At 50.8% G+C, this 22878-nt stretch overlaps 9 protein-coding genes across 9 annotated transcripts; 6 read left to right on the top strand and 3 right to left on the bottom strand.

Moving 5' to 3' along the window:
- Positions 1-672: 672 nt before the first annotated feature.
- Positions 673-1888, top strand: STEHIDRAFT_162045 (uncharacterized protein; the record flags this gene model as incomplete). Its single annotated transcript, XM_007309666.1, has 3 exons — positions 673-711; positions 775-1505; positions 1567-1888. The coding sequence occupies 3 exons, from the start codon at positions 673-675 to the stop codon at positions 1886-1888; spliced, it is 1092 nt and encodes a 363-aa protein (XP_007309728.1).
- Positions 1889-2333: 445 nt separating this feature from the next.
- STEHIDRAFT_172092 (uncharacterized protein) lies at positions 2334-5422 on the top strand (the record flags this gene model as incomplete). Its single annotated transcript, XM_007309667.1, has 6 exons — positions 2334-2469; positions 2524-2702; positions 3363-4171; positions 4241-4409; positions 4479-4720; positions 4806-5422. The coding sequence occupies 6 exons, from the start codon at positions 2334-2336 to the stop codon at positions 4999-5001; spliced, it is 1731 nt and encodes a 576-aa protein (XP_007309729.1). The 3' UTR covers positions 5002-5422.
- A 223-nt stretch (positions 5423-5645) lies between these two features.
- STEHIDRAFT_150113 (uncharacterized protein) lies at positions 5646-6787 on the top strand. The gene is made up of 2 exons (XM_007309668.1): positions 5646-6098; positions 6217-6787. Exons 1-2 carry the CDS (start codon positions 5652-5654, stop codon positions 6457-6459), a joined length of 690 nt encoding a protein of 229 aa, XP_007309730.1. The 5' UTR covers positions 5646-5651; the 3' UTR covers positions 6460-6787.
- A 63-nt stretch (positions 6788-6850) lies between these two features.
- On the top strand, positions 6851-8176 carry STEHIDRAFT_172094 (uncharacterized protein; the record flags this gene model as incomplete). Its single annotated transcript, XM_007309669.1, has 3 exons — positions 6851-6889; positions 6954-7687; positions 7760-8176. The coding sequence occupies 3 exons, from the start codon at positions 6851-6853 to the stop codon at positions 8061-8063; spliced, it is 1077 nt and encodes a 358-aa protein (XP_007309731.1). The 3' UTR covers positions 8064-8176.
- Positions 8177-9531: 1355 nt separating this feature from the next.
- Positions 9532-11685, top strand: STEHIDRAFT_162049 (cytochrome P450; the record flags this gene model as incomplete). The annotated part of the gene is made up of 10 exons (XM_007309670.1): positions 9532-9597; positions 9650-10068; positions 10121-10224; positions 10282-10395; positions 10452-10569; positions 10623-10706; positions 10764-10884; positions 11023-11040; positions 11106-11274; positions 11336-11685. 10 exons carry the CDS (start codon positions 9532-9534, stop codon positions 11683-11685), a joined length of 1563 nt encoding a protein of 520 aa, XP_007309732.1.
- A 559-nt stretch (positions 11686-12244) lies between these two features.
- STEHIDRAFT_150114 (uncharacterized protein) lies at positions 12245-12962 on the bottom strand. Its single transcript, XM_007309671.1, has one exon. It carries the CDS (start codon positions 12723-12725, stop codon positions 12267-12269), a length of 459 nt encoding a protein of 152 aa, XP_007309733.1. The 5' UTR covers positions 12726-12962; the 3' UTR covers positions 12245-12266.
- Positions 12963-15879: 2917 nt separating this feature from the next.
- On the bottom strand, positions 15880-17072 carry STEHIDRAFT_162051 (uncharacterized protein; the record flags this gene model as incomplete). The annotated part of the gene is made up of 3 exons (XM_007309672.1): positions 15880-16180; positions 16265-16986; positions 17043-17072. 3 exons carry the CDS (start codon positions 17070-17072, stop codon positions 15880-15882), a joined length of 1053 nt encoding a protein of 350 aa, XP_007309734.1.
- A 489-nt stretch (positions 17073-17561) lies between these two features.
- On the bottom strand, positions 17562-18779 carry STEHIDRAFT_115225 (uncharacterized protein; the record flags this gene model as incomplete). The annotated part of the gene is made up of 3 exons (XM_007309673.1): positions 17562-17893; positions 17963-18636; positions 18736-18779. The coding sequence occupies 3 exons, from the start codon at positions 18777-18779 to the stop codon at positions 17562-17564; spliced, it is 1050 nt and encodes a 349-aa protein (XP_007309735.1).
- Positions 18780-19752: 973 nt separating this feature from the next.
- On the top strand, positions 19753-22578 carry STEHIDRAFT_125332 (amino acid transporter). Its single transcript, XM_007309674.1, has 16 exons — positions 19753-19980; positions 20041-20063; positions 20136-20331; positions 20384-20454; positions 20516-20535; positions 20598-20715; positions 20782-20855; positions 20914-20944; positions 21000-21174; positions 21244-21256; positions 21323-21461; positions 21533-21703; positions 21771-21886; positions 21963-22036; positions 22111-22265; positions 22363-22578. The coding sequence occupies exons 1-16, from the start codon at positions 19826-19828 to the stop codon at positions 22413-22415; spliced, it is 1584 nt and encodes a 527-aa protein (XP_007309736.1). The 5' UTR covers positions 19753-19825; the 3' UTR covers positions 22416-22578.
- Positions 22579-22878: the final 300 nt, after the last annotated feature.

Genomic DNA, 22878 nt, shown 5'->3' on the forward strand with positions numbered 1-22878 from the left:
TTTCTAGGTCTGGATTATATTTTGTCACAATTCCTCCTTGAAGGAGGGCCCAAAATGCCAAGACCCCAGTGGTCCGCCGAATACTGTACTTTTTCGCGCACAAGTTCGCGCCACCGCCCCTCGGCCGTTGCCGAGCTGACATAATCCATTCGTGTCCCGGTTCGCACGCAGATCGGGATAAGGGACGATGTTCGTGAACATGGACGCTTTTTCAGGGATACGACCTTTCATGACCGCTCAACAGCCACTTATGCTCTGCATTTGGATGGGGGAGCTCACCTAGTAGCAAAATCTGGCCCAAATTGTGTCTTAGGGGCCTTCCTGAGGTCAATTTAGGACCCTAAAATATATTCTCAAATATTTGTCAAGTTTTCGTCAAATTTTGGTATGTCCCATTTACAAGTTCAGTGCACGTCAATGGGGTGGGACTGTCCCGTGGCACAAGTTCGTTCGCGGCACCCATGGGACACGGGACACGAACTTGTGCGCGAAAAAGTACAGTACGGCAGCGCACAAAGGAAACGGCGCAAGGGGAGTTGTTCAACATGGCAGCCATCAGACCGGTCTCCATGCGGAACTTTCCGGTCCGATCTTGTACAAAAAGCTCGACGGACTTCCGCAATCGATGTCTTTACTTTCGCCCTACCTGCGCTTACTCTCCCCCGATAGCGAATGTCTACTGTGAGCGACCCCGACTTCTCTAACCTGATGGTCAGTTTTCGTATTCTCTGTCATCATTTTCCATCTGATGACCGACTGAACTTCACAATGCAGTCTCGAAATATGTTCTCTACACTCCAAATAGATGATCTTCTTCGCCGAAGAGGCGACAAGGATCTTACCACCTTCTCTGCTACCCTTTCGCGCCTCCATATTCCTCCAAATCTCATCGATACTTTCCCTCATCCTCTGTTAAGGGACCCTGAGCACGTAGTTGTTCGACCAGCATCGGACCTCGAGCCTAACGGCACACCCAAACTGCAACACTCACAACTCCCATCTTTCCCCTCTGCTACTTTGCGCATCAAACTCGGAGAAAAGATCGGTGACGGAATGACGGGCATCGTATATGAAGCCATCGCTCTCAGTATTACGCATCCCGATGGGTCCGACGACAACGTGCCCACTGGCTATCTCCCCCCTCTCGTGGTGAAGGTGGGACGACTCAATCGCTCTGCATCTATGGTGCGCGAGGCTTGGTTCTACGAAGACATGGAACCTATTCAAGGGATAGCTGTTCCCAGATGTTACGGCTGTTTTGAGTTAAAGGTACCGCGCGGGACTATCGTCGAACCGTGCTTGCGGAATTGCACCGATTATGACAATGACTTTGAGGAGCTCATCGACTTCTCGGAGTACCCTGAGGAGGCACTCTTAGAGACGGGGGTTGAACCTCATCCGACGTTGACCGAACTCATTGCCGCTCGTGATCGTTTGCATGTCACTATCTTCGAGCGTCTTGGGCCTGAGCTCGCTCCCGGGATAGACCACGAAGAGGAAGTACGGTACGTCATTCGCCTCCATTACTGTTCTCAAACTGTATTCATACTAATTATTCATCGACAGAGACGATATTCATTCCCTGTTCACCAACATTTCTAGTCTAGGTGTCCACCTCAATTCCTCCGTTGCCCGCGAAAACATTCTTCAAGCGCCAACATCACCGCCAGGGATCCCCTCCCAGGTCTCTCCTTACACCAATAGGACGCACGCATGGCGAGCTATTGGCTTCGGTCAAGCATTCAAGACGCCGTATCTGCGCTGGATCACGGATGCAGAGCATAATCAGGAGCTTGGAAGTATGTTCGGGAAGATTCCGTATGAGTGGTGCCCGTCTAGTGACAGTCGCGGGTCCTCCCCGGATGGTTTCGATGAGGACTCTGACTGAAGCTCCGCGTAGACAATCATTGAGATGATTCCTACCCAAGGTACACTTGTACCTATGATGTCTTCCGATCCCTATTATTTTGCTTTCCGTTCGTCTTTTATTTCTCAATGCTCTACTCTCGTTCCTCTTGTCTTTAGATCGCGTTGCTCATCGAGACCGGACTGAATGCTCAATTCGGCTCTTTGTACCATGCTTTGTAATTCGAGCTTTATATTTCGCTCCGTCGAACTCAGAAAACGTATTTCTTTGGCCGACATTCGGTCGAGTCAGCGTGAGCGCCTGTCTGAGTTCAAGAAAGGAAAGCTGTCGGCTCCTTCCGGCCGGTCCCGCCTGCCCGAACATGACCCGCGCCTCACGACTCACGAGCGACTGAATCAGCCCTTCCTCACGAACCACCACCAGCTCAACACATTCAGTACCCACAACACCCTCACCACTACCGACGATGTCGAGCGACTACGAATTCTCCGACGAGGACAACGAGTACTACGATGAGGACGAGGAGATGAGAGAAGGAGATGAGGATGGTGAGTCCCTGTCTCCACGGCGCTACTTCACCAACACCGAACATGCCGCGGTTCGTGAGTGCTGACATGTCTTTTCGTCGGATGGTTTTGGTGCGGACGGAAACATAGGTTCAGCATCGTCTGAGGCTGACGATATGGAGTTGGACGCATTCAATGAGGAGATCAAGTTGCCACAGAAGGGAAAGAAGAAGGCATATGAAGTCGAGTACGACGATTTCACCCAACAGGCGGTCGAGGGCCTCATGAAGGCCGATATGGACCATATCGTCTCGTTGTTTGGCGTCAATGTGAGTGGTCTTTACTTCTTTCTTTCTGATGGCTTGGTGGTGCTTTGTCCCGCGACGTGCGCGATCTTGTCGCGTGCTTGGTGCTAAGCGGCTGCACCGATGGTAGCGGCTGACTACCTCGTCCGCATGGCCTACCACATACAGCACTGGTCCATCGGCGACTACTCGTCTCCCTTGGCTCGAACCTGCACAACCATCGGAAGATTTATGGCACTCGCTGGGCAAGATCACAAAGTCATCCCGCTATTGTTCCCAGAATGGCGCTTTGGGTTTTTCTTATTTTTATAACTGCGTCATTCGTGATCCATCATATCTCGAGCATGGTTGCAGGCGCGAGCATATGCTACTCGTCAACACTGTGTTGGGGACGGCCCATTGACGTTTCGTGACGTGACTACGGGACTCGGGAGTCATCAGCTGAGACTGCCTTCCAGGAGCTGCTCTCATCGCTTCTTCATTTGGAGAGCATCATCCAGACAATACTTAGCTTTTCAGCTGACATTTGACCTGTATTCATACGGATTGGCAATGCGCTGATCCATGAAGCAGTCGACGTATAGTTACAATTAGTTTGTCCGCATCGTCATATCGCAAGCATTCTCGTTCCTCTATTCTTTTGTGGCCTCATTTATAATCAGTAACTGATCTATACCGTGGCAGTCCGATACAGCTTCTCTACTTTTGCGGTACATCGACTGGAACAAAGACCGACTCATCGACAAATATCTCGACAACTCCTCAGCGATCTCTATCGCCGCCGGCATTACCCCTGCTCCACCACCAGCCAAATCCCCCTCCCCAGGCCCCGAACGCTCCAACCGTCGCGTCACACGATCTTCCAAACCTGCCACTCCGCTATCGAAGAAGTCGTCCGCTCCTCCAGTCGAATCCGAACCCTTCGTTTGCCCCATCTGCTTCGATGACACCCAGACCGACACGCTCGCTCTCGCATGTGAACACAGTTTCTGTGCCGGGTGCTGGGGCGCTTACGTCGAGAGCAAGATTCGCTCGGAAGGCGAACACCGCATTACCTGCATGGCCGAAGCCTGCTCCGTCGTCGCTCCCGATACCTTCGTCCGTCGAGCCCTAGAATCATCCGATGCCGTTGCAGACCCCAAAGGCACCTGGTCTCGCTTCCAAGATCTCCTCATCCGCCACTTCGTCTCGTGCAACCCGAACTTGAAGTTCTGCCCCTACCCGTCCTGTACGCACACCGTGTCCTGTCCGTCCGCGGCGACGAAGAGCTCGCTGTTGAGTCTCGTGCCGACGGTGACGTGCGGTGCGGATCCGAGGCATAGGTTCTGCTTTGGGTGTTCGGTGGAGGGTGATCATAGGCCGGTGCTTTGTGCGGTGGCGAAGATGTGGTTGCAGAAGTGCAGGGACGATTCGGAGACGGCGAATTGGATCAAGAGTAATACGAAGGAGTGTAGCAAGTGTCAGAGCACGATCGAGAAGAATGGGGGTTGCAAGTACGTCTACTTTCCTGTCCTCACCGTGTTTATTATGGGTTCGCTGATCTTGGTCCACTTTGTTTGCAGCCACATGACTTGCAAGAAGTGCAAGTATGAGTTCTGCTGGGTGTGCATGGGCCCTTGGTCTGAGCATGGCACTGCTTGGTACTCTTGCAACCGCTACGACGAGAAAGCTGGCGTCGACGCTCGTGACGCTCAGTCTAAGTCTCGCGCTTCTCTCGAACGTTACCTCCACGTACGTCTTCCTCTTTCATCCATATATCTACAAACGCGCATGCTTACGGTTTCGCTTACGATAATGCAGTACTACAACCGTTGGGCCAACCACGAGCAATCCGCCAAGCTCTCCGTTGAGCTCTACGCCAAGACGGAGAAGAAGATGGAGGAGATGCAGATCAGCACGGAATTGACCTGGATCGAGGTTCAGTTCATGAAGAAGGCGGTGGACGAGGTGGAGAAGTGTAGGACTACGTTGAAATGGACGTATGCTATGGCTTATTACCTTGAGAAGGGCAACGAGAAAGAGTTGTTCGAGGACAACCAGAGGTGCGTCTTCAATTTCCTCCACTCCCCTTATTCGACCTGCCTCAATATATGGGTTTACTAATATGGTGTCTGTTGGGATCAATAGGGACTTGGAGAAGGCTGTCGAGGACTTGTCTGAGTTGCTTGAGAACCCCATCGACGCGGAGACGATTCCTACGTTGAGGCAGAAGGTGACAGACAAGACCGTATACGTCTCGAAGAGGAACGAGATCTTGCTCGAGGACACGGCGGCGGGATACAACGAGGACAGGTGGAAGTGGAACTCGCCAATGGATGCTTAAGTGTGCGGTTTCCTGCTGCTCCTGGTCTCCACCGTCCGCATCCAGACAAGTCTGCGATTTGGCCCCCTCTGGACCCTCGCTGTGCCATAGAAGTACTCGGACCTCGTTGTACTCTTCCCCAGCCTCTTTCCACGGACAGTTCACTTCATTCCATCTTCCTGTCATATCCCTCCCCCGCCTCTTCACCGTCTTACTATTTAATAGAATCACCGTAGTCCAGTTCAATGTACACCAGCTCACTAAATCATACACATACCTCTCCACTTCCTCTCCTCTCGCCCTAACGCTATTTGTCCCTCCATCACGAAGTCTTTCCGGATACATACGAGTTATTTACCTCCCCTTGCTGTTCTCGCTCGCTGTTTAAATGATGTTCATTGTTACGATCCTCTACCACCGTTCCTGCCACAATATCACGCCGTACTTCCTACCTGTATCCCTGTCGCCCGTTGTTCTCGATGTCTGTTCAACAATCTGAATGGCACAGGTCGTGTGCTCTGAGTTTAGGGAGAGGTACGTATTGTGTGGCACCGAATGGGGTTTAGCGCCTGGTACATGTACTATCGGCTCGGAACAGATCCCGAGCCCCGCGTTCATCATATAAGTGGGGATTCACTCTCAGGCAGCTCTCTCGCCTCTTACCACTCACCATGCCCATCCTCAAAGGCCTCAAAGGCCTTGCCACCTTCACCGGCGCCAGCGCCGCCCTTTTTGCAGGTACTTGGAAACTCTACACCCACAACACGACCTTCGTCCCCTTCGACAGCACGACCGCCTCCTTCCTCACGCTCTCCAACCCCTTGCGTTCCCGCAACCCGAACAATAACCCACCCGCGCTCCAGGACCACTGTCTGCGAAAGGTCCCGCTTTCGAAGCTGCAGACTACGGATCAGGAGGAGTTGACGAGGAGGTTCTGTGCGGGCGTGTGGAGCGGGTGGGGGTTTGAGTATCAGAGGAAGAAGTTGGAGAAGGAGGGAAGGGCGTTGGAGGGGAGGGCAGAGCATCTTTGGGACAGGGAGGTTCTTGGGAAGAGTGGATATGAGGTCGGGACGAGGATTGCGGATCATTTCGAGGTGGTGGAGAGGACGCCTGGAAGGGTACGTATTTTATATGTTTTCATTTTATTTTATCTGCTGGTTGTTTGTTGCTTGTTCGATATATTTGAGTCACGAGGATGTTGATTTTGGTCTCTTTTGGTTGTTGTGGATTGAATAGGTCGTTGTTCGGTGTGGCGATACGCCCGCGAAGCAGGGTCTTCGTCCGAGCGACGGTCTATTCTCCATGGAGGTGGACGTCGATAAGGACGAGGGGTATGCGACGTTCCATATGAAGAGTTTCTTCTTCAACTCTACGCCTGGAGGAAAGACTGCCGGGATTCTGCCTTGGTACTTCCCGTTCTTGCATCGCGAGTATGCGAAACTTTGGATGGAGACGAGTGTAAGGAAGCTGTTGAAGTGATTTTAGAGAGGGATGATGTGGGGGGTTTGTATTTGTGATCTCAGTGCTCGACCGGAAGAGTGGCGCTTTGTACGTGCTGAATATATTCGTCGATACCCCTCTAGTGGACTTCGAGCTACTATAGGTGAAATCGTCCGTGTAAGTAATACAAGTGCTTGAGGCACTAAATCTCGTTTCAACCTGTCTCAGCCTCGGAAAGTCGGCCTTGGGTCTCTTATCCTGGCTATGCACTTTGATTTTTGACCCAAGCTTCCGGGGCCTATCTGGATGCTATCGAACTCTCTCCATAAAAAGGTAAGTAACAAAGACAAAAGGCCGGCAATATGCGGAGATATAAGGGTGCCCGATTCCCCGAAACTCGAAGCATTCGTGTCGACGATCCACCATCATCATGAGCGATGCAGGGAGCCTCCCTCCACCAACTCTTTTGGTAGGTACTATCACCATGCACGATTATATTCTACTATACACTTACACTCTTCCATCCCATGAAGCCACAATACGCAATTAGCGCAATCACGACCAATGACCTTGTATTCCGGAGCACTGGCATGGGGCTCGAAGACCCTCGGCTACAAGTTCCTGCCACCCTCCAACGGATGACGATCCCTCCGAATTTCATCGATGCCTGTCCGCATCCTGATGTCGCACGTGTAGTCACTCGTCGCGCAGAAGGTTGCTATGAGCCAGGAGGACCTATACCTCGACCCCCATCGACCCTACCTCCCCCAGGCCATTCCACGCTATCATTTTCCCTGGGACGGTCCCTGGGTGCCGGACGATCAGGCATCGTCTTCGAGGTCCTCGATCCTTGCCTGAGAGACTCAGACTCAGACGCACCTTCCGTTCCTTTGCCACCACTGGTCGCCAAGATAGGCCGGCAGGATCGTTGTCAGTCCATCGTTCGTGAGGGATGGTTCTACGAGGAGATGGAGTGTTTGCAAGGAGTGGCGATTCCGAGGTGTTATGGTTGCTTCGAGCTGAAGCTTTCCAAGGGGTGTCGTGTTGGTCCCTGGGAGGACCCTAGATTCGCGACTTTCGAATCCGAGAGGTCTTGGGACGTTCTCCCCGAGTTTGAGAAGTTCATTCCCGAGGTCTGTCATGACGCCGGATGGTTCCCGCATCCTATGTTGCCGAGGCTTGTTATTGAACGCAAATCCCTATACGTACTCTTGATGGAACGCTGTGGGCATGAGCTCGAGGACGGCGTGTCGTATTCAGCAGAAAAGTATGTGTTCTCGCATTTCATTCACTCTGTATTCACTAACCAATGTTTCGTTTTTCGACTGTTACCTCCCAGGGACGATATCTTATCCGTATACGAGGATGTGGCTAACCTCGGCATCTTCTTAACGGACGACGTACGATCTAGCAATATTTTGTCCGCGCCGCAATGCCCCCCAGGGATACCGAGCCTTCCCTCGCCTTTCACCGGTCGCACCCATAACTGGCGCGTCATCGATTTCGGGTTGGCCTTGAAGACGCCATGGACGAAGGAACTCGTATTCAAAGAGAGTCGTTCTTGGGTCAAGATCATGCTTGACGGGCTTCGTCATCTTCCACGTTCCAGGCATACGACAGGTGTCTCGTCCTCTTCTGATTGAGTTAGCTTCTCGTCGAGGATACCGTCTGAGGCGTGTGGGTCCGAATTGGGGTTTGAGTTCAGCATGTTGATTCTGCAGTTTCCGTGATATAGAAATTATGCCTGGTGTTGGACTTCGAGGCGGCGAAGTAGGTATCATCTTCCTATGTCTTGAGGGAGACTCGCTCACAGTCTCTATCTGTGTACTCTCAGAGACGACGTTTTATCCCTATTCGAATACGTATCCAATCTCAGAGTCCTCCTAAAAGATGACATACAGCCAAATAATATACTACGCGCTCCTTCTAGCCCACCTGGGATCCCAGCCTTCCCTCGCCATTCATAGGCTGCATTCATGGTTGGCGTCTCACCGATTTCGGGCTGGCTTTGAAGACTCCGTGGACGAAGGAGCTCATGCTTAACGAGAGCGTTAGGGATGTTGAGTATCCTTAGGAATCTTAACTTGGTATGTATTGACTTCAAGGAAATGAGCTGGCCAATGGGATACTGAAGGTCTGGGATTTTTGAAAGTGACTTGCCAGCATTGTTGAATCAGAGCACAGTGCGCTGTTTGAGTAGAGCCGATGGCTTTGTCCAATGGATATTCTGGGCAGCGGATGCGACTGTGTGTTATAGCTGAGTTTTTTGCATGGTCCTATCCTCTATTTCCCCCCTGGTTGTCAGATAAAATATGCAAGCTTCTGAATGTTGAATAGTGTGTGGCGACAACGCCAATGCCTCGGTACCTCATTCCACCGGCATCTTCCGCTCTCGTTCGTTCATTGATTTCCTGTTCTACGTCCTTCTTTACACTTTTGCCCTACTGGACCGTTCTCATACACCACGCCATCTACATGCCTTGACACATATAGGAGACCATCATCACCTTGAAGTCGTCAAACTTGCGAGGATCTTGGATTCCAATGCCAAACGCGGAATTCTTTTCCTTCTCTGGACTTTGACCTTACTTGCGCGACGCGCCTCAAGCGGTATTCGCTGACGATTCTCCGCGAACTTCGTCAGGCGTGACCCTCCAATCCACAAGAAGCATGAAATGAAACATCTGGGAGTGGTGCACAGCTTCTAGGTACCCAGACTAGCTCGATTTGGACGGAGTTTTTTGCGTTTGCGCCTGGTCAAATAGGTAGGTAAGTCGGGGAATGCTCTCATGCATGCAGTAAGACCACCTCTTTCTTCGTGCTTCCCTCGGATCGTTATGGTGGATAAGCCGTCATAGTGGCTATCGCGGACTCCAGCACCCGATTCCCTCTCATAGCGCGCTATCTTGTTCGTGGCTATCCCGCTTCGATCTTGATACTAGGGTGTCTTCGTGTCTGCTTCTCTAAATGCTGTTAGACGTCCGTTTATGAAAGCACGGCTCTAAGACATAGTACTTAAGCTCTCAGTAGCGCTCTCTCAGGACTTTCCCCAGAGGCTACAGCAATTTCTTCGAAATCCCGACACAACTAGTAAAACCACAACGCATCACTATGCTCGCGCATTTGAGCTTTGACCTTGCTACAAACATCCTTGCATGGAGCGCGTTCGCAGGATTGGTGCGTCCTGACTCGTGAATGTGTTCGTCATCATCTGTTTATTGCCTTACAGGTCATCCATGCTTTCTTCCGCTTTCGCGAGCCCCACATCGTGCCTCTTCTGACGGTCTTGTCAATCGCAGTTCTCAGCTTATTCATCTCTTTTCTCCTGGCGCAACGGTCGATTCTAGAGTCTATTCTTTTGACTGGTGCCACGTCCGCCTCGTTTGCCGCCAGTTTATACGCATCTATGACCGTTTATCGGGTCTTCTTCTCGCCTTTGCAGCACTTTCCTGGACCTACTATGGCGGCTGTCTCTAAGTTTTGGTATCTCTATCACTCGACGAAAGGAAACATGCCTCAGGTCATGCAGTCCCTGAACGAACAATATGGGGATATTGTTCGAATCGGTCCTAATGAGCTGACAATCTTCGCCTTGGACGATATGGAGTCAATTCTGAGCTCGAAAGGCAAAATGATCAAGGGTCCATGGTGCGTCTTCGTCGCTTACCTTTCTCACTGCCATGCTCACCACAAATAACAGGTTCGACAGTGTCTTCGCCAATAAGGGTGGTATCTCAGTTCATGCTCTCAAAGCGGTCGGCGCGCACTCTCAGAGGAGGAAATACTGGGACAAGGCAATGACAAGTGGGTATCTGCTTCTTTCCCGCCACTCCTCTTGCGTTGACCTTCCTGCTTTAATAGGCGCAGCCATGAAGGAGTATCAAGTCTTCATCAAGGATTGCCTCGGTCGCCTTTGTGATCGTCTACGCAACGAATACAGCGAACATGCCGTGCAAGATCTTCGCCGTACAATGAGTGCGTTGCATACTGTCTCTCGTCTTACTCTACGACTGGCTCATTCCATGATACAGACAATCTTGTTTTCGATATCATGGGCGAGGTCAGCTTTGCCCAGTCCTTCGGCATGATTGACGACAGCAAAGATCATACATACTTTTCCTTCATCGGAAAAGCGATGTATGCGCTTGCGTGAGTCCCGGTACCCCTTTCTTCACCGCGGGGGCTGAGATCGTCCATCTTAGCTTCGTTGCCGAGATACCCTGGATCATTCCCATTTTGCACTGGCTACCACTGGGAAAAGAACAAATTGAGATCGAGGCTGTCTCGTATGTGTTCCTTTTTGTTGTTGTCATAATTAATCTTGAACCTGCTCTTTGTCGTAGCATGGCTGCGACTTTGAAACGCTTTGAACGTGGTCAATCCCGACCGGATCTTTTCTCGCACTTCGTACAGGAGGACGGGCAGCTTCACCAGAGCATGACGATGAAGGATCTAGATGCAGAAGTTCGAGCAATGATCATTGCTGGCGAGCACTTCCTTTACATATACCCGTGAAAATGATGGTAATGGTGATTGCTCTCGGAGCCAGGTTCCGACACATCTGGCTCAACATTAACATTTATATTCGAGTTCCTCTCTCAGCATCCTGATTGGGCTCAGGTACGCCGTCATTATCACAGACTCTATCTGAGCACAAGTGCTGATTATATAGTGCTGTATGCTAGCGTCTGCGTGATGAAGTCGATTCCTACTATCGTGGTCACGGTGACTTCGATCTCGAAGATATGCTAGTCCTCCACGCCGTCGTAAACGAGACATTTCGTCTGCGCCCTCCCATCCCTGGTCGTTCTCAGCGTATCGTTCCCGCAGGTGGCGCCACCCTGTGCGGTCAATGTGAGGCGACCGTCTTTCTCCTTTCGATGTCCATATTGATATACTCTATTGAACGTGTTAGATATACCTGCCGGCACTCTCGTTGGCATCCCGCAAGGCCTCATGATGCGCGACAAGCGATACTTCTCACCGTCTCCCGAGTTATGGAGACCTGAACGGTGGCTCAAGCCCGACGAAGAAGAAGCCTTCCACCGAGCTGCCTTCCTCCCGTTCTCTTACGGACCTTTCAACTGCGCGGGCAAGAATCTGGGGTTGTTGATGGTGCGATACTCTTTGGCCCGACTTATGCTGGAGTTCGAGACCACAGCCGCTCCTCAGCATGACCCTGTCGAGTTTGAGAGGTCTATTAAAGAGTATTTTACTGTACAGAAGGGTCCGCTTTGGGGGGTGATGAAGCCGAGGGAGGTTTGAGTTGGACGTTGTAGCTTATTGTTGATCATGGCGGGTTGTTTTAGCCAAGACTGTACGCGAATACGTTCAGTTTGGTATGCAAGGGATCTGGCAGTATATGTACGCTCCAAGGTTATCATACTTTCTAGAGCGGACTTTTGTTACTATGACAGACCAAAAGCGAACGAAAGGATACTCTAAGAAATTGATTCAAAAAATATAGGCCTTGGATCTCTGGTTTCCCAAGAGGATCGAACGGAGAAGGGAGCGGAAAATCCCAGTACATAATGCACGCGAACATGTTTAAGTGCCAAGGTTCGCGGTCGAAGTACTGCGAGTCAAAGGAGTATCCTCTGCCCTGATCGGTTAATGGTAACCAGCATCGTCGAGTCTATTCTGGAGTTTGAGTTTGAGGGATAGAGCTGGCCATCGGCGTTAAGCCCTGGTGGGTCGACCCTCGACATGGAAGTGGTTCGAAACACAGAAACAACAATTGCATTCAAATATCAAGAGCAAAGACGAGGAAGGGATTATTTGGAAAGCAAATTAAGTGCAGAGGGAACAGAAGGGGATTGTGAGAGGAAATCTAGAGGACCACTCAACTACGAGAGCGGAAGGGACAACTGGCTTTTTGAAGGACTGGGCGGAGGAGTGAAGGGGGCATTCCAGTACATGATGCACGCAAACATATTGAAAAGCCAGGACTCATGGTCGAGATACATGCACCTACGCGTCAATGGCGTCTTCTCAGCCCATTCGAAATCGACTACTCGGTAAGCATGCGTTCGGTTCGTGAAGGGAGATTTCAAGCTTGGTAGGCCAGGCGGAGAGACGGGAGCCTGGAGAATATTCTCGCGACACATGTCATCGTAGACAGCAATGCCTAAGGCACTGATGTTATCGTAGACGCCCTTGATGTCTTCCCTAAAATGTCGAACACGGTCAGTACTCAATACACGAAACGGGAGATGAGAAAGAGGCGGACTGGACATGGAGAGGATGGTTGACGCCGGGGCGAAGTTCAGGACCCAGACGTTCGAGGACGGTGACATAAACGGCATTGGTCTCCAAGATAAGCTCCTCCAAGAGCGGATGAGGGGAGATGCCAGATTGGAGGAGAGAGTCGTCCGGGTACTGGACGAAATCCGGGCAGTAATCAGGGTCGGTGTCGGGAGAATAGCAGCGCGGGTCGTTCCATGGATGAACACGTGACCCCCTCTCGAGGTTCAGCTTGAAACAGCCATAATACCTCGGAATCGCCACTCCCTGAATACACTCCATCTCCTCGTAAAACCAAGCCTCTCTCACGAGGGACTGGCAACGCTTTCTACGAGCGATCTTTACCACCAGAGGTGGGATATGTCCAGGAGTAACATCGGGGGAGGATAAACGAGTATCGAGAGCCTCGTAAATGATTCCAGTACGGCCAAAGCCGATCATCTTGCCTAGGCGTAAAGTGAGTGTGTCGTTCCCGGCTGGAGGGAGCTGAGATGGTCGACGTGGTGGTGGACCGCCCGGTTCATAATTTTCTGGATCGTCTTGTTCTAAGAGGTCAGCGATCTCAGGATGGGGAAATATATCGACTAGGTCGATGGGTATTGAGATGCGTTCAAGGGTAGCTGGTACACCAGGGCTAGTGGATACGGCGTTTCCATTATCTCTGCCGTAGAGTAAACCTTCAATGATGATCGCATCGAAAGAGTTCTGCGCCTGGGGAAGCAAAAGGTACAATGATTAGTGAGGTACTGGCGAGGTAGAACAATGAAGGAATTTATATTACAATAGGTTCTTTGATATTGCATTCCATGAGATGAATTTTGATAACCGCACTAGACAGAACAGAACAAGACACTGGCAAGGTATATCGTTGTGTACGAGTTGTGTACGAGTTGTGTACGAGGGACGACAAGAGACGAAACTCAGGAACACGCCGATCGCCGTGATGAGTGCCACAATTCAAGCGGAGCTCGAACGATCACGATTTCTTTTGTCCCCTTCGGCCAGGGCCGGCGTGTCCGAGTCGACATTTACCGCTACCAAAGCTTTCTATTAGGATGCTGTTCTCCCAAGTGACTGGGCAACGACTGAGTTAACTCGGTAACGCTCATTATTGACTTTTCGAGCTCAAGGTATGCTGAGTTGGTCAAAGCAAGCAAAACTCTGATGTTCAAGCCAAGTTCAAGCGCCTTCTCCGTTGGCATGCATTTCCAAATTTTCATTAGATACTCTCAAAATGCCCTACGTGTTTTCTCATGATCTGACAGACCACTCAGTTCTCGTATACCCCTTAGCTGTGTGGTCATTTCCTCGGGTGAATAATACTGCCATGAGAAAGGAAGGTTAAAGGGACGGAAAAGACATTGAAAAGTAATACGCAAAATATGAATGACAGCGAGACAGTATGCTAGGCTCGTGACGAAAACTGTTCAGAAATGATGGGAGCAATACAAGAAATAGAACGCGAGGCAGGAGATGCATGTTCAGGAAGTGCTGCTGTGGTCGGACGCCAGCTGCGTAGTAGCGAGTGGCGTGGGAGGCGGGCTTGGTCGAAAGAGTGGAACTGTATAGAAAACATGTCTGAGCCAGGGTCGGTCATTTTTAAGAATGATGTTTTGAGTGTAAGCCGATTTCCTAGCCAACTCAAAGTCGATGACACGCCAGGCATGGGTATGTTTGGTGTACGGGGAGATCATCGATGGAGTGTCGAGAGGGGCAGCTAAGATATTGTCGGAGCGTATATCAAAATTCAGAGAGACACCCAAACTTGCGAGGTCCTCGATGACGCCCATCATGTCATCTCTGTAGAGAGAAAATTCAACAGTGGAGAAGGTCAGACAAGAGCATAATGGATATATCGACTGCATTCTACTGACTGATCGGCCTGCGAAATCCTGGTACCAAGTGACAGTGGGTCCCCGAGACGTTCCAAGATCAGAACAAAAAGACGGTTACGTGAAAAAATAAGCTTGTGTGCAAAGGGATGTGGGGAAATGCCCGCATCCCTGGTGGCCTTGTAGGGATATTCGTCGAATTCGAGTATGTGGTCGTAGGACGCGTCGTCCTCGGGGTGATCGACTAACGGAGCAACGCGTTGACCTTTCCCTAGTTCCATTTCGAAGCACCCATAGCAACGTGCAATCGCGACACCCTGAAGACACTCCATCTCCTCATAGAACCAAGCTTCGCGGGCGATTGACTGGCACCGATTACGGCGACCGACCTTAACCACCAGCGGAGGAAGACTACCCATAAGTTGTGATTCAGATCTTGAATCAGAGGCCTTGAGTTGGGTGACGTGGGCCTCACAGACCACTCCAGAGCGACCTGCGCCGAGCACGCTTCCAAGACAAAGGGATAATTCGGAGTGTCCCGCTGGGGGAAGTTGAGAAGATGGTCGTGGGGTGGGCCCGTTGGGCTCGAAATCCTCAGGAGGGCGAGTGGAGATAAACGGGACGATATTCGAGTGTGGGAAGGCATGGACCAAGTCGTCAGGTATGACAGCGCGTTTCAAGGAAGCAGGCAGCGGTATGCGCTCTTCGCTGTAGGGTATAGGACGTCGAAATAAGAGGCCATCGATGGAGACCGCATCGAAAGCATTCTGTGGCTAACGCAAGATATCGGATGTCAGTTGCACGCGCATTCGTAGATACGAAGATACTGACGCACTAAAAGCGTGGAGTTGCGGGGAGATTCCATATTGGATGTTCAAGTTGAACGAAGAGGAGAAGAGAACCGCTATCAACAGTCTTTCGCTTGCTTCCAGTTTGAAGCGGAGTTTTGACACGTGGAGCACGTGGCCGCAAAGTGGCCGCCGTGTCAGCCTAACATGGGGTTAATTCAATTTGAGGAGTAAATATTACTTTACCGTGGAGAAGGGGCCATTCTGGGCGATGATGAGACCGAGAAACATTTGAAAGAAGGTTGTGATCATATAAATTTCGTAAACGGTGTCTATGTGTGTAGAAAATTAAACGTGCGGTTATTCACATTCTCTGTTTGACTATTCAGTGGTTACGAGTGGTGACAAGGAGCCAGTCGACAGTCGTTTGCTCTAATGAGTTCAACAAATAATATAATATTCACGATGGAAAAGAAGGGGCCGCTCGTGCTTCCAGATATCCACGAGCTCCGAGAAAGGAAACAACCAACTGGAAAATTTTATCTACACACGATGAGCTGAAGCTAGCCTCGGAGTGCAATACGGATGAGTGGTCTTCAACGAGTTGAAGGCGTAGGACGCCTAATCCGAGGGCGAGGAAGGAGGCGAAGGCCGTAAAACATATTATCAATCCACGTCCTAGCATCGCTGAATATTGTGCGCGGCGTATAGGGCGTTTTGAGTGCGAGGTCGAAATTGACGATCCGCCATGCATGGCTACGTTGAGTGAACGGCGACACTGGACCAGGAATATTTGGGTTGCTCGCAGGAGCTGCGAGGATATTACACGAGCGGATGTCCAGCGCAAGGCTCACACCAACGTGAGCGATATCCTCGTATACGCTCTTGATGTCGAGCCTATGTATACAACATTCGGAGATTAATTCACTGGTGTCATGGCACAGGAACAGAACGAAGGGCACGAGAACAAAATGGACGTACCGAACAGATTCAGGGTGGTTGACGCCGGGGGACAGTTCGTCACCCATGCGTTCCAAAAGCAGAATGTATACTCGATCATGAGGAGTATGAATGAGCTCTAAGGAAAGAGGATGAGGTGCGATGCCAACGGTGTTCATTTCCGACAGAGAATAGTGTTCGTGCTCGGGTATAAAGTCGAGTGAGTCGAATATTTCATCGCCAGAGTCTTCCCATGGACCAATATGGAGGGCCTTCTGAAGCTTCAACTCGAAGCAACCATAGCACCTAGGAATAGCTACCCCTTGCAAACACTCCATCTCCTCATAGAACCAACCCTCGCGTACGATCGAATAACAACGATGCGACCAGCCAATCTTAGCGACTAAGGGAGGAAGATGTCCTACCGCTTGCGGGGAATCCTCCTCGGAAGCTTCCACGACGGGATCCAGGACTTCGTGTATTACTCCGGAGTTACCTGCCCCGAGTACCTTCCCTAGTGTGAAAGATAATCTGGAATGGCCTGAAGGTGGGAGCTGAGATGGTGGACGCTGGGTGTTCGTCTGATACGCGCTCTGGGGCCGGCGGGGATGCATTTGCGAGATCTTTGGATCAGGGCAGATGCCCACGAAGTCGAGAGGGATTGACATCCGCTCCAGAGTACACGAGATCGGAGATCTGTCATCGTTGTCTGCTCGTCGAAACACAAGATTGTTGATATCGATCGTGCTGAAGGCATTCTGAGACTGTATTTGCAACGGTCAGCGACATAGCAGTGACATCCACATAATTAAAGGCTCACAAGGATTTGTGGTTTGGTTGGAGGAGCCATGTCGTGGTCGTTGTAAAAAAAAAAACAGAAGCGGTGCGTGGTGGCTTTTGTAGCCCCGATTCGGCGCATGCCGTCCGTGAGACCTATTGTTCCCTTGATTGAGGAAAAGGCCAATATCAGCTACACAGAGTTTGAGGGAGTCGTACGGGACAGATGTGCAAGAAGAGTGTGCGTGCTGCAAGGTGAAATACTAGTATGAAAGACAAACCACAAGACCTAAGTTAGATGGCAAGGTCTAGCATCATACATACTTCTGACGGCCCACGTTGGCGTTAACGAACGACGCGCGCAACTAAGAATGCATCAATAGGGTGAACTCGATTAAGGAGCACTTCACCGGCAAAGATGGGATACTAGGAGCAACAAATAACAAGACTTGATTATGAAACAAGAATCGGAACAGAAGATCCACGAACAGTTGGTGATGAGCAAGTATGGAGAAAAAATGGAAAGAAAGAGGTACGGGTCAGCAAATGAAGTCCAAAGTTATCACAACACAGCTGTATAATTCTCGTCGGACATTGTAGTCTCTGTCACGGCTTGGGGCAGGACTGTAGGAGTGGGCCCCCAATAGCTAATGTTCGAATATATCTTATCAAGCCAGCAGCTGTGTTCGGCCTGGAGTGCCAACGGCGTCTTCTGAGCCCGTTCAAAGTCGATCGCACGCCAGGCATGCGTCCCGTTCGTGAAGCGCGATTTCAAGCTGGGGATGCCGAGGGGAAGGGGAGGCGCTGCGAGGATGTTGTCCCAGGTCATATCGCCCGCGAGCTCAATGCCTAAGGCGCTGACGTTGTCGTATACACCGAGAATGTCATCGCTGTCTACAAAAGATACAAGACGCTAGTCGTCAGCAACATAAAACGACTACAATCCAGACCGAATAAACGTACCGCACGTCCGGAGGGTCTGGATGCCAGTGGGTAATTTAGGCCCTAGCCGTTCTAAGACAGTGACGTAGACAGAACTATACTCCTTGACGAGATCCATCAACAGAGTGTGAGGTGTTATACCGGTCTCGCGCAATGCCGATACAGGATATTGACGAAAGTCGGGGACATAATCGAATTTCTTGTCGTCAGTGCGGCACGGCGGGTCGTCCCACGCATGAACACGCCATCCTTGCTGTAATCTCAGCTCATAACAGCCATAGTATCGTGTGATCGCAATACCCTGAAGGCACTCCATCTCCTCATAGAACCAGGCCTCACGAACGACGGGCTGACAACGCAGTTGCCTGGAGACTTCGACAACAAGAGGTAGTAAATAGCCAGTAGGTGATGGCGTAGATGAGTCAGAATCTGCAGAGGCGATCACGGGGTCGACGACCTCAAAGACGACACCAGAGCGACCAGATCCGACGAAGTTGCACAACGAAAAAGACAGTTTCGCGTGCGTAGGAGGAGGCAGACATGACACTCGACGAAGTGGTGAACCATCTTGGGCATCGTCTTCTTCAACGAAAGGCTCCAGGTCATCAGCAAGCGCAGGATGGGGAAATATGTCCACCAACTCCACTGGTATAGACTTTCGCTTGAGAGTAGCGGGAATGTCGACTTGAACGACACTGAAAAAGCAGGTTATCAATCGAGAGAACATCGAAGGAGTTTTGTGCCTGTAAATAAAGGATGAGACCACATACATTACAATGCAGTATCAATCTTACCAGAGGGGTTGTGTCATTGCTGGTGTCCATATTGGCAGAGGCATTGTCGTTGTCGGGAACACGCGATTCTTGACCTCCAATCACTTGTGTGGTTGCCACGTGGATGACGGGCGATTCCGGCGACATGAACCAAGTGAAGGAGAAGATCGGCGTAAAAAAGAGAACGGAAACATATACCTCATAAACACATCAAGAGGAAGGCTGGTGCAGTGCTGCAACGGCAAGAAAAGGTGGCAAGACGAGGTGGAGTATAGCAGGCCAACATAGAACAATATTCCCATTTTTTGCGACTCAGTAGTTCACAGACCACGGCGTCATGACACTCCGCCGACGGAAGCTTGATCCAATATGGTTCACAACAGCGAGACGCTGCGCCAGCTCCGGTGTGATGAGCAGAGATATCGGAGCATGAAGAAAATGGCAGGCTGCCCCATAAGGCACTTGTCTGTCCACATTAATTCACGACAAAGGCGTCGGGGGTTAAGTTCTCGTTCTGAAAGCGGCTGCAAGGTCCTCCACGAGCGCTGCACTTTCAGAATGATGGCGCGGGCAAGGTTAGGGCGCGTTATCTCTGCGTACAAGTGAACACCTTTTTTGGTGGAGCCGTGATATGGTGCCTGGGATTCCGCATGGTTCGCAGCACAGGATCTCAAGGCAAGCGACAGGTGTGGCCCCGGCCTAGCTCGCCACCGTTCCGACTTGCTATTCAATCTCAGTTCTATTTTCTGGTACATTTTGTGGGATTTATCGTGCCATAGACTCGCTCGTACTGTACGATATGGTTCACGAGGGTGAAGTACTCTCCGTCGAGGGTGCCAGTTAGAAAAAAACCAGTTAAAAAAAGTGATGTCCATTTGCCTGCATTTGCCGTGGCACGAACGAGACATTGGTGGCGGTGAAGCCATGACGGCAGTTGTTTGGTCCAGCCGGATCAATTGTTTGCGCCGCAGAAAAAAGTGGACTCTGTCTATGTGATGCCTAGCGTTATCTGGCTGATGTCGTGTGCTCCATCAAGCTCTTAAGTATAGCGCACACGCCGACAAGGCTCACGTCCCCACCTTCCTTTCTCCCCGCCATTGTCACCGGCATAATGAGCGACCCCACCACCATCGAGAAAAAGCCGTCCTCCGACTTCGAGAAGACGGACGTGACCACTAGCCACGATGTCGAGGGCGCCGACAGCGAAGTTTTGGGCCCCAATGAGCTGCATCGTGGACTGAAGAACCGACATGCTCAGATGATTTCGTACGTTATGCCTTTTTTTCGGGAGTTTCACTGATGCTAATGCTGGCTTCTTGGATGAAGAATTGGTGGTGTCATCGGCACCGGTGCGTTCTCATTCCCCTTACCGTATAGAGGCTCTTCCTTCGAGTAATGACCTCACCTCCGCGCTTGATCAGGTCTGTTCTTGGGTACGGCAGCGTCGTTAGCGGATGGAGGGCCCTTGGGCTTGTTGCTGGGTTATGCCATCGTGTCGACCGCCTGTATCGCGATGATGTTGTCTCTCGGAGAGTTGATCACTTTGCTCCCGGTCGCTGGTGGTCAGGTAACGCTCTCTGGACGATTTGTTGACCCAGCATTGGCATTCGCCATGGGGTGAGTCTTTTCTTGCATCTCTCCGAATTTTGCACTCATAGACTGGGCGAAGATGGAATTATTGGTATTCATGGGTTGTTACTCTGCCTGCTGAGCTGTCGGCTGCCGCGGTTCTTGTCAATTGTGAGAGCCATCTTCCTCTCATTGGAAAACGTTCCTTGGCTGAGTTTATTGACATCACCAGATTGGAATAGCTCAATAAATGTAAGCTCCGACTCCGACTCTTTTCACTCCATCCGGAATGCTTACTGAGCGCTGTAATACAGAATGCGCTATGGATCACCATATTCGGTATCGTTGTTGTTGCCATCAACTTCTTGGGGACGCGGGCCTTTGGAGAGGCCGAGTTTTGGTTTGCATCGGTCAAAGTCATCACCATCGTAGGTTAGTTTCAGTCTCTGTGGCGTCCCCTCAACCCCACACCACTTTGTACCTGACATCGTTTCTCAGGGCTTATCATCTGCGGTCTTGTCATCGATTTGGGCGGTGCACCGGACCATGACCGTCTCGGTTTCCGCTACTGGGTGCGTTTTCCGTTGTGCGTCTGATGTCGAATCTATTCTTACTATGTGTGGCGTGTAGCATAACCCAGGACCCCTTGTGCAATACGATGGTAATTTTTTTTTCTCTTCGAATTACGGCCGGCTCTCAACATATGTTCCTTTCAGATATCGGTGGCTCTCTGGGTCGCTTCCTCGGCATGTGGTCTGTCCTCATCGGCGCTGGTTATGCCTACCTCGGTACGGAAATTCTGGGTATGACCGCCGCTGAAATCCAGAACCCGACAAAGAACATCCCCAAGGCCATTCGCGGTATCTGGATCCGAATCCTCATTTTCTACATGTGAGTTTCGAGTCGACTGCACTGAAATGCTTGCACGGAGCTGAGCTGATACATACTTGCATTATTCAGCCTCGGCGTCTTCGTAAGTCCGACGGAATGAACGGTGTGCGGTAGTGAGTGGCACGACTGACAATGACTCGCGCATTAGATCTTGGGCATGATCGTCCCTTCCGACAACAACCTGTTGACCACGAGCACCGGCACGGCTGCGTCCTCCCCCTGGGTCATCGCCATCCAGCTTTCAGGAATCAAAGTGCTCCCCCATATCGCAAATGCTTGTTTCTTGAGTACGTATATGTTCTAACCTTTCTGCCTGCTTTCACGCTCCTTGTCACTAATAGATATGCGTGTGCCACAGCTGCCGCCTGGTCCGCCGGTTCATCCGATCTCTACACCTCCAGTCGTGCGATGTACGGTCTCGCCACGATCGGCCAGGCCCCCAAGATCTTCGCGCGGACTAACAAGTACGGAACGCCCATCTACGCCATCGGACTCTCCGTTGCTCTTGGCTTCCTTGCCTACATGGGCGGTGCGTTCATCCCCCTCTTCAATCTATCTGGTCATATTTTGCCGATAATCTAACGTGGCGGCCACAGTCACCGGGAACTCGTCGACCGTGTTCGGGTATTTCTCGAATATGAGCACCGTGTCTGGCATGTTCAACTGGTTCGGGATCTGCCTCACTTCTATCCGTTTCCGTCAAGGATTGAAGGTGCGTCCCTTTCGATGCTCGCAAACCACTTACAGCTGCTGATCACATGCGTTTGTTGTTGCTGATGCTTCCGTAGGCTCAGGGAATATCGCACAAGAACTTGCCGTGGTACAGCCCATTGCAGCCGTACGCCGCGTGGTGGGGCTTAGGGTGAGTCTTCTCTCCTCCTGATGATCGACGTATCTTGGGGCAGTGGATTGACGATACGGGTTTCGATTTGATAGGTGGACGTTCCTGATCATCGTCTTCGCCGACTGGAGTGTATTCCTGAAAGGCAACTGGGACACGGCGTCGTTCATCACGAACTACCTGCCCATACCCATATTCATCATCCTGTACTTTGGGTATAAGTTCTGGTATAAGACTAAGATCGTTTCGCGTACGTCTATTTCTTATTTCCGTGCCTGCCTATCCTTATGCTCTATGCTGATTGCTGATTGCTGATCGTGTTTTCTTTGTTGATCATGATAATATAGTGGAAGAGATGGACTTCGTGACAGGAATCACTTCTTGGAAAAACATGGATTAAGCGTAGATGTCTTGATGTCGTGATGTTCTGACGTAGTCTGTGCTTATGGTTTGATTTAATCTGTTGTTGTTGTTGCTGTTGTTCGAGCTACCTGCTTTGTATGCGTCGAGTACTCAATCCTAATTATGAATCGTCCACCGCTGTGGAGCGTTCACGATCAAAACATAACGTGTACGGTGAACCTTTGCTGGAGCTCGATGTGGACTGTGTTATAGCCAGCTATAATTCCAAGGCATTGAAAAAGGTGAAGTGTGAGGTGTGCGGTGTGGTGTGAGCTAAAGATATGTAGCTGGTCGCAGCGTCGAGGAACACTAGAACCAGAGCAGAGCCCGGGAGAGACGCTCGGCGAAACTAAACAAGCAAAGAGTGTCTCTGTTGACGTACAGACAGAAGCCTAGCTATGAGAGAGATGAGGGGTGGGAGAGAGCCCTGAGAGACACGAGCGAGCCTGAGCGAGTATATA

The sequence above is a fragment of the Stereum hirsutum genome (genome assembly GCF_000264905.1).
Source record: "Stereum hirsutum FP-91666 SS1 unplaced genomic scaffold STEHIscaffold_18, whole genome shotgun sequence".
NCBI lineage: Eukaryota > Fungi > Basidiomycota > Agaricomycetes > Russulales > Stereaceae > Stereum > Stereum hirsutum.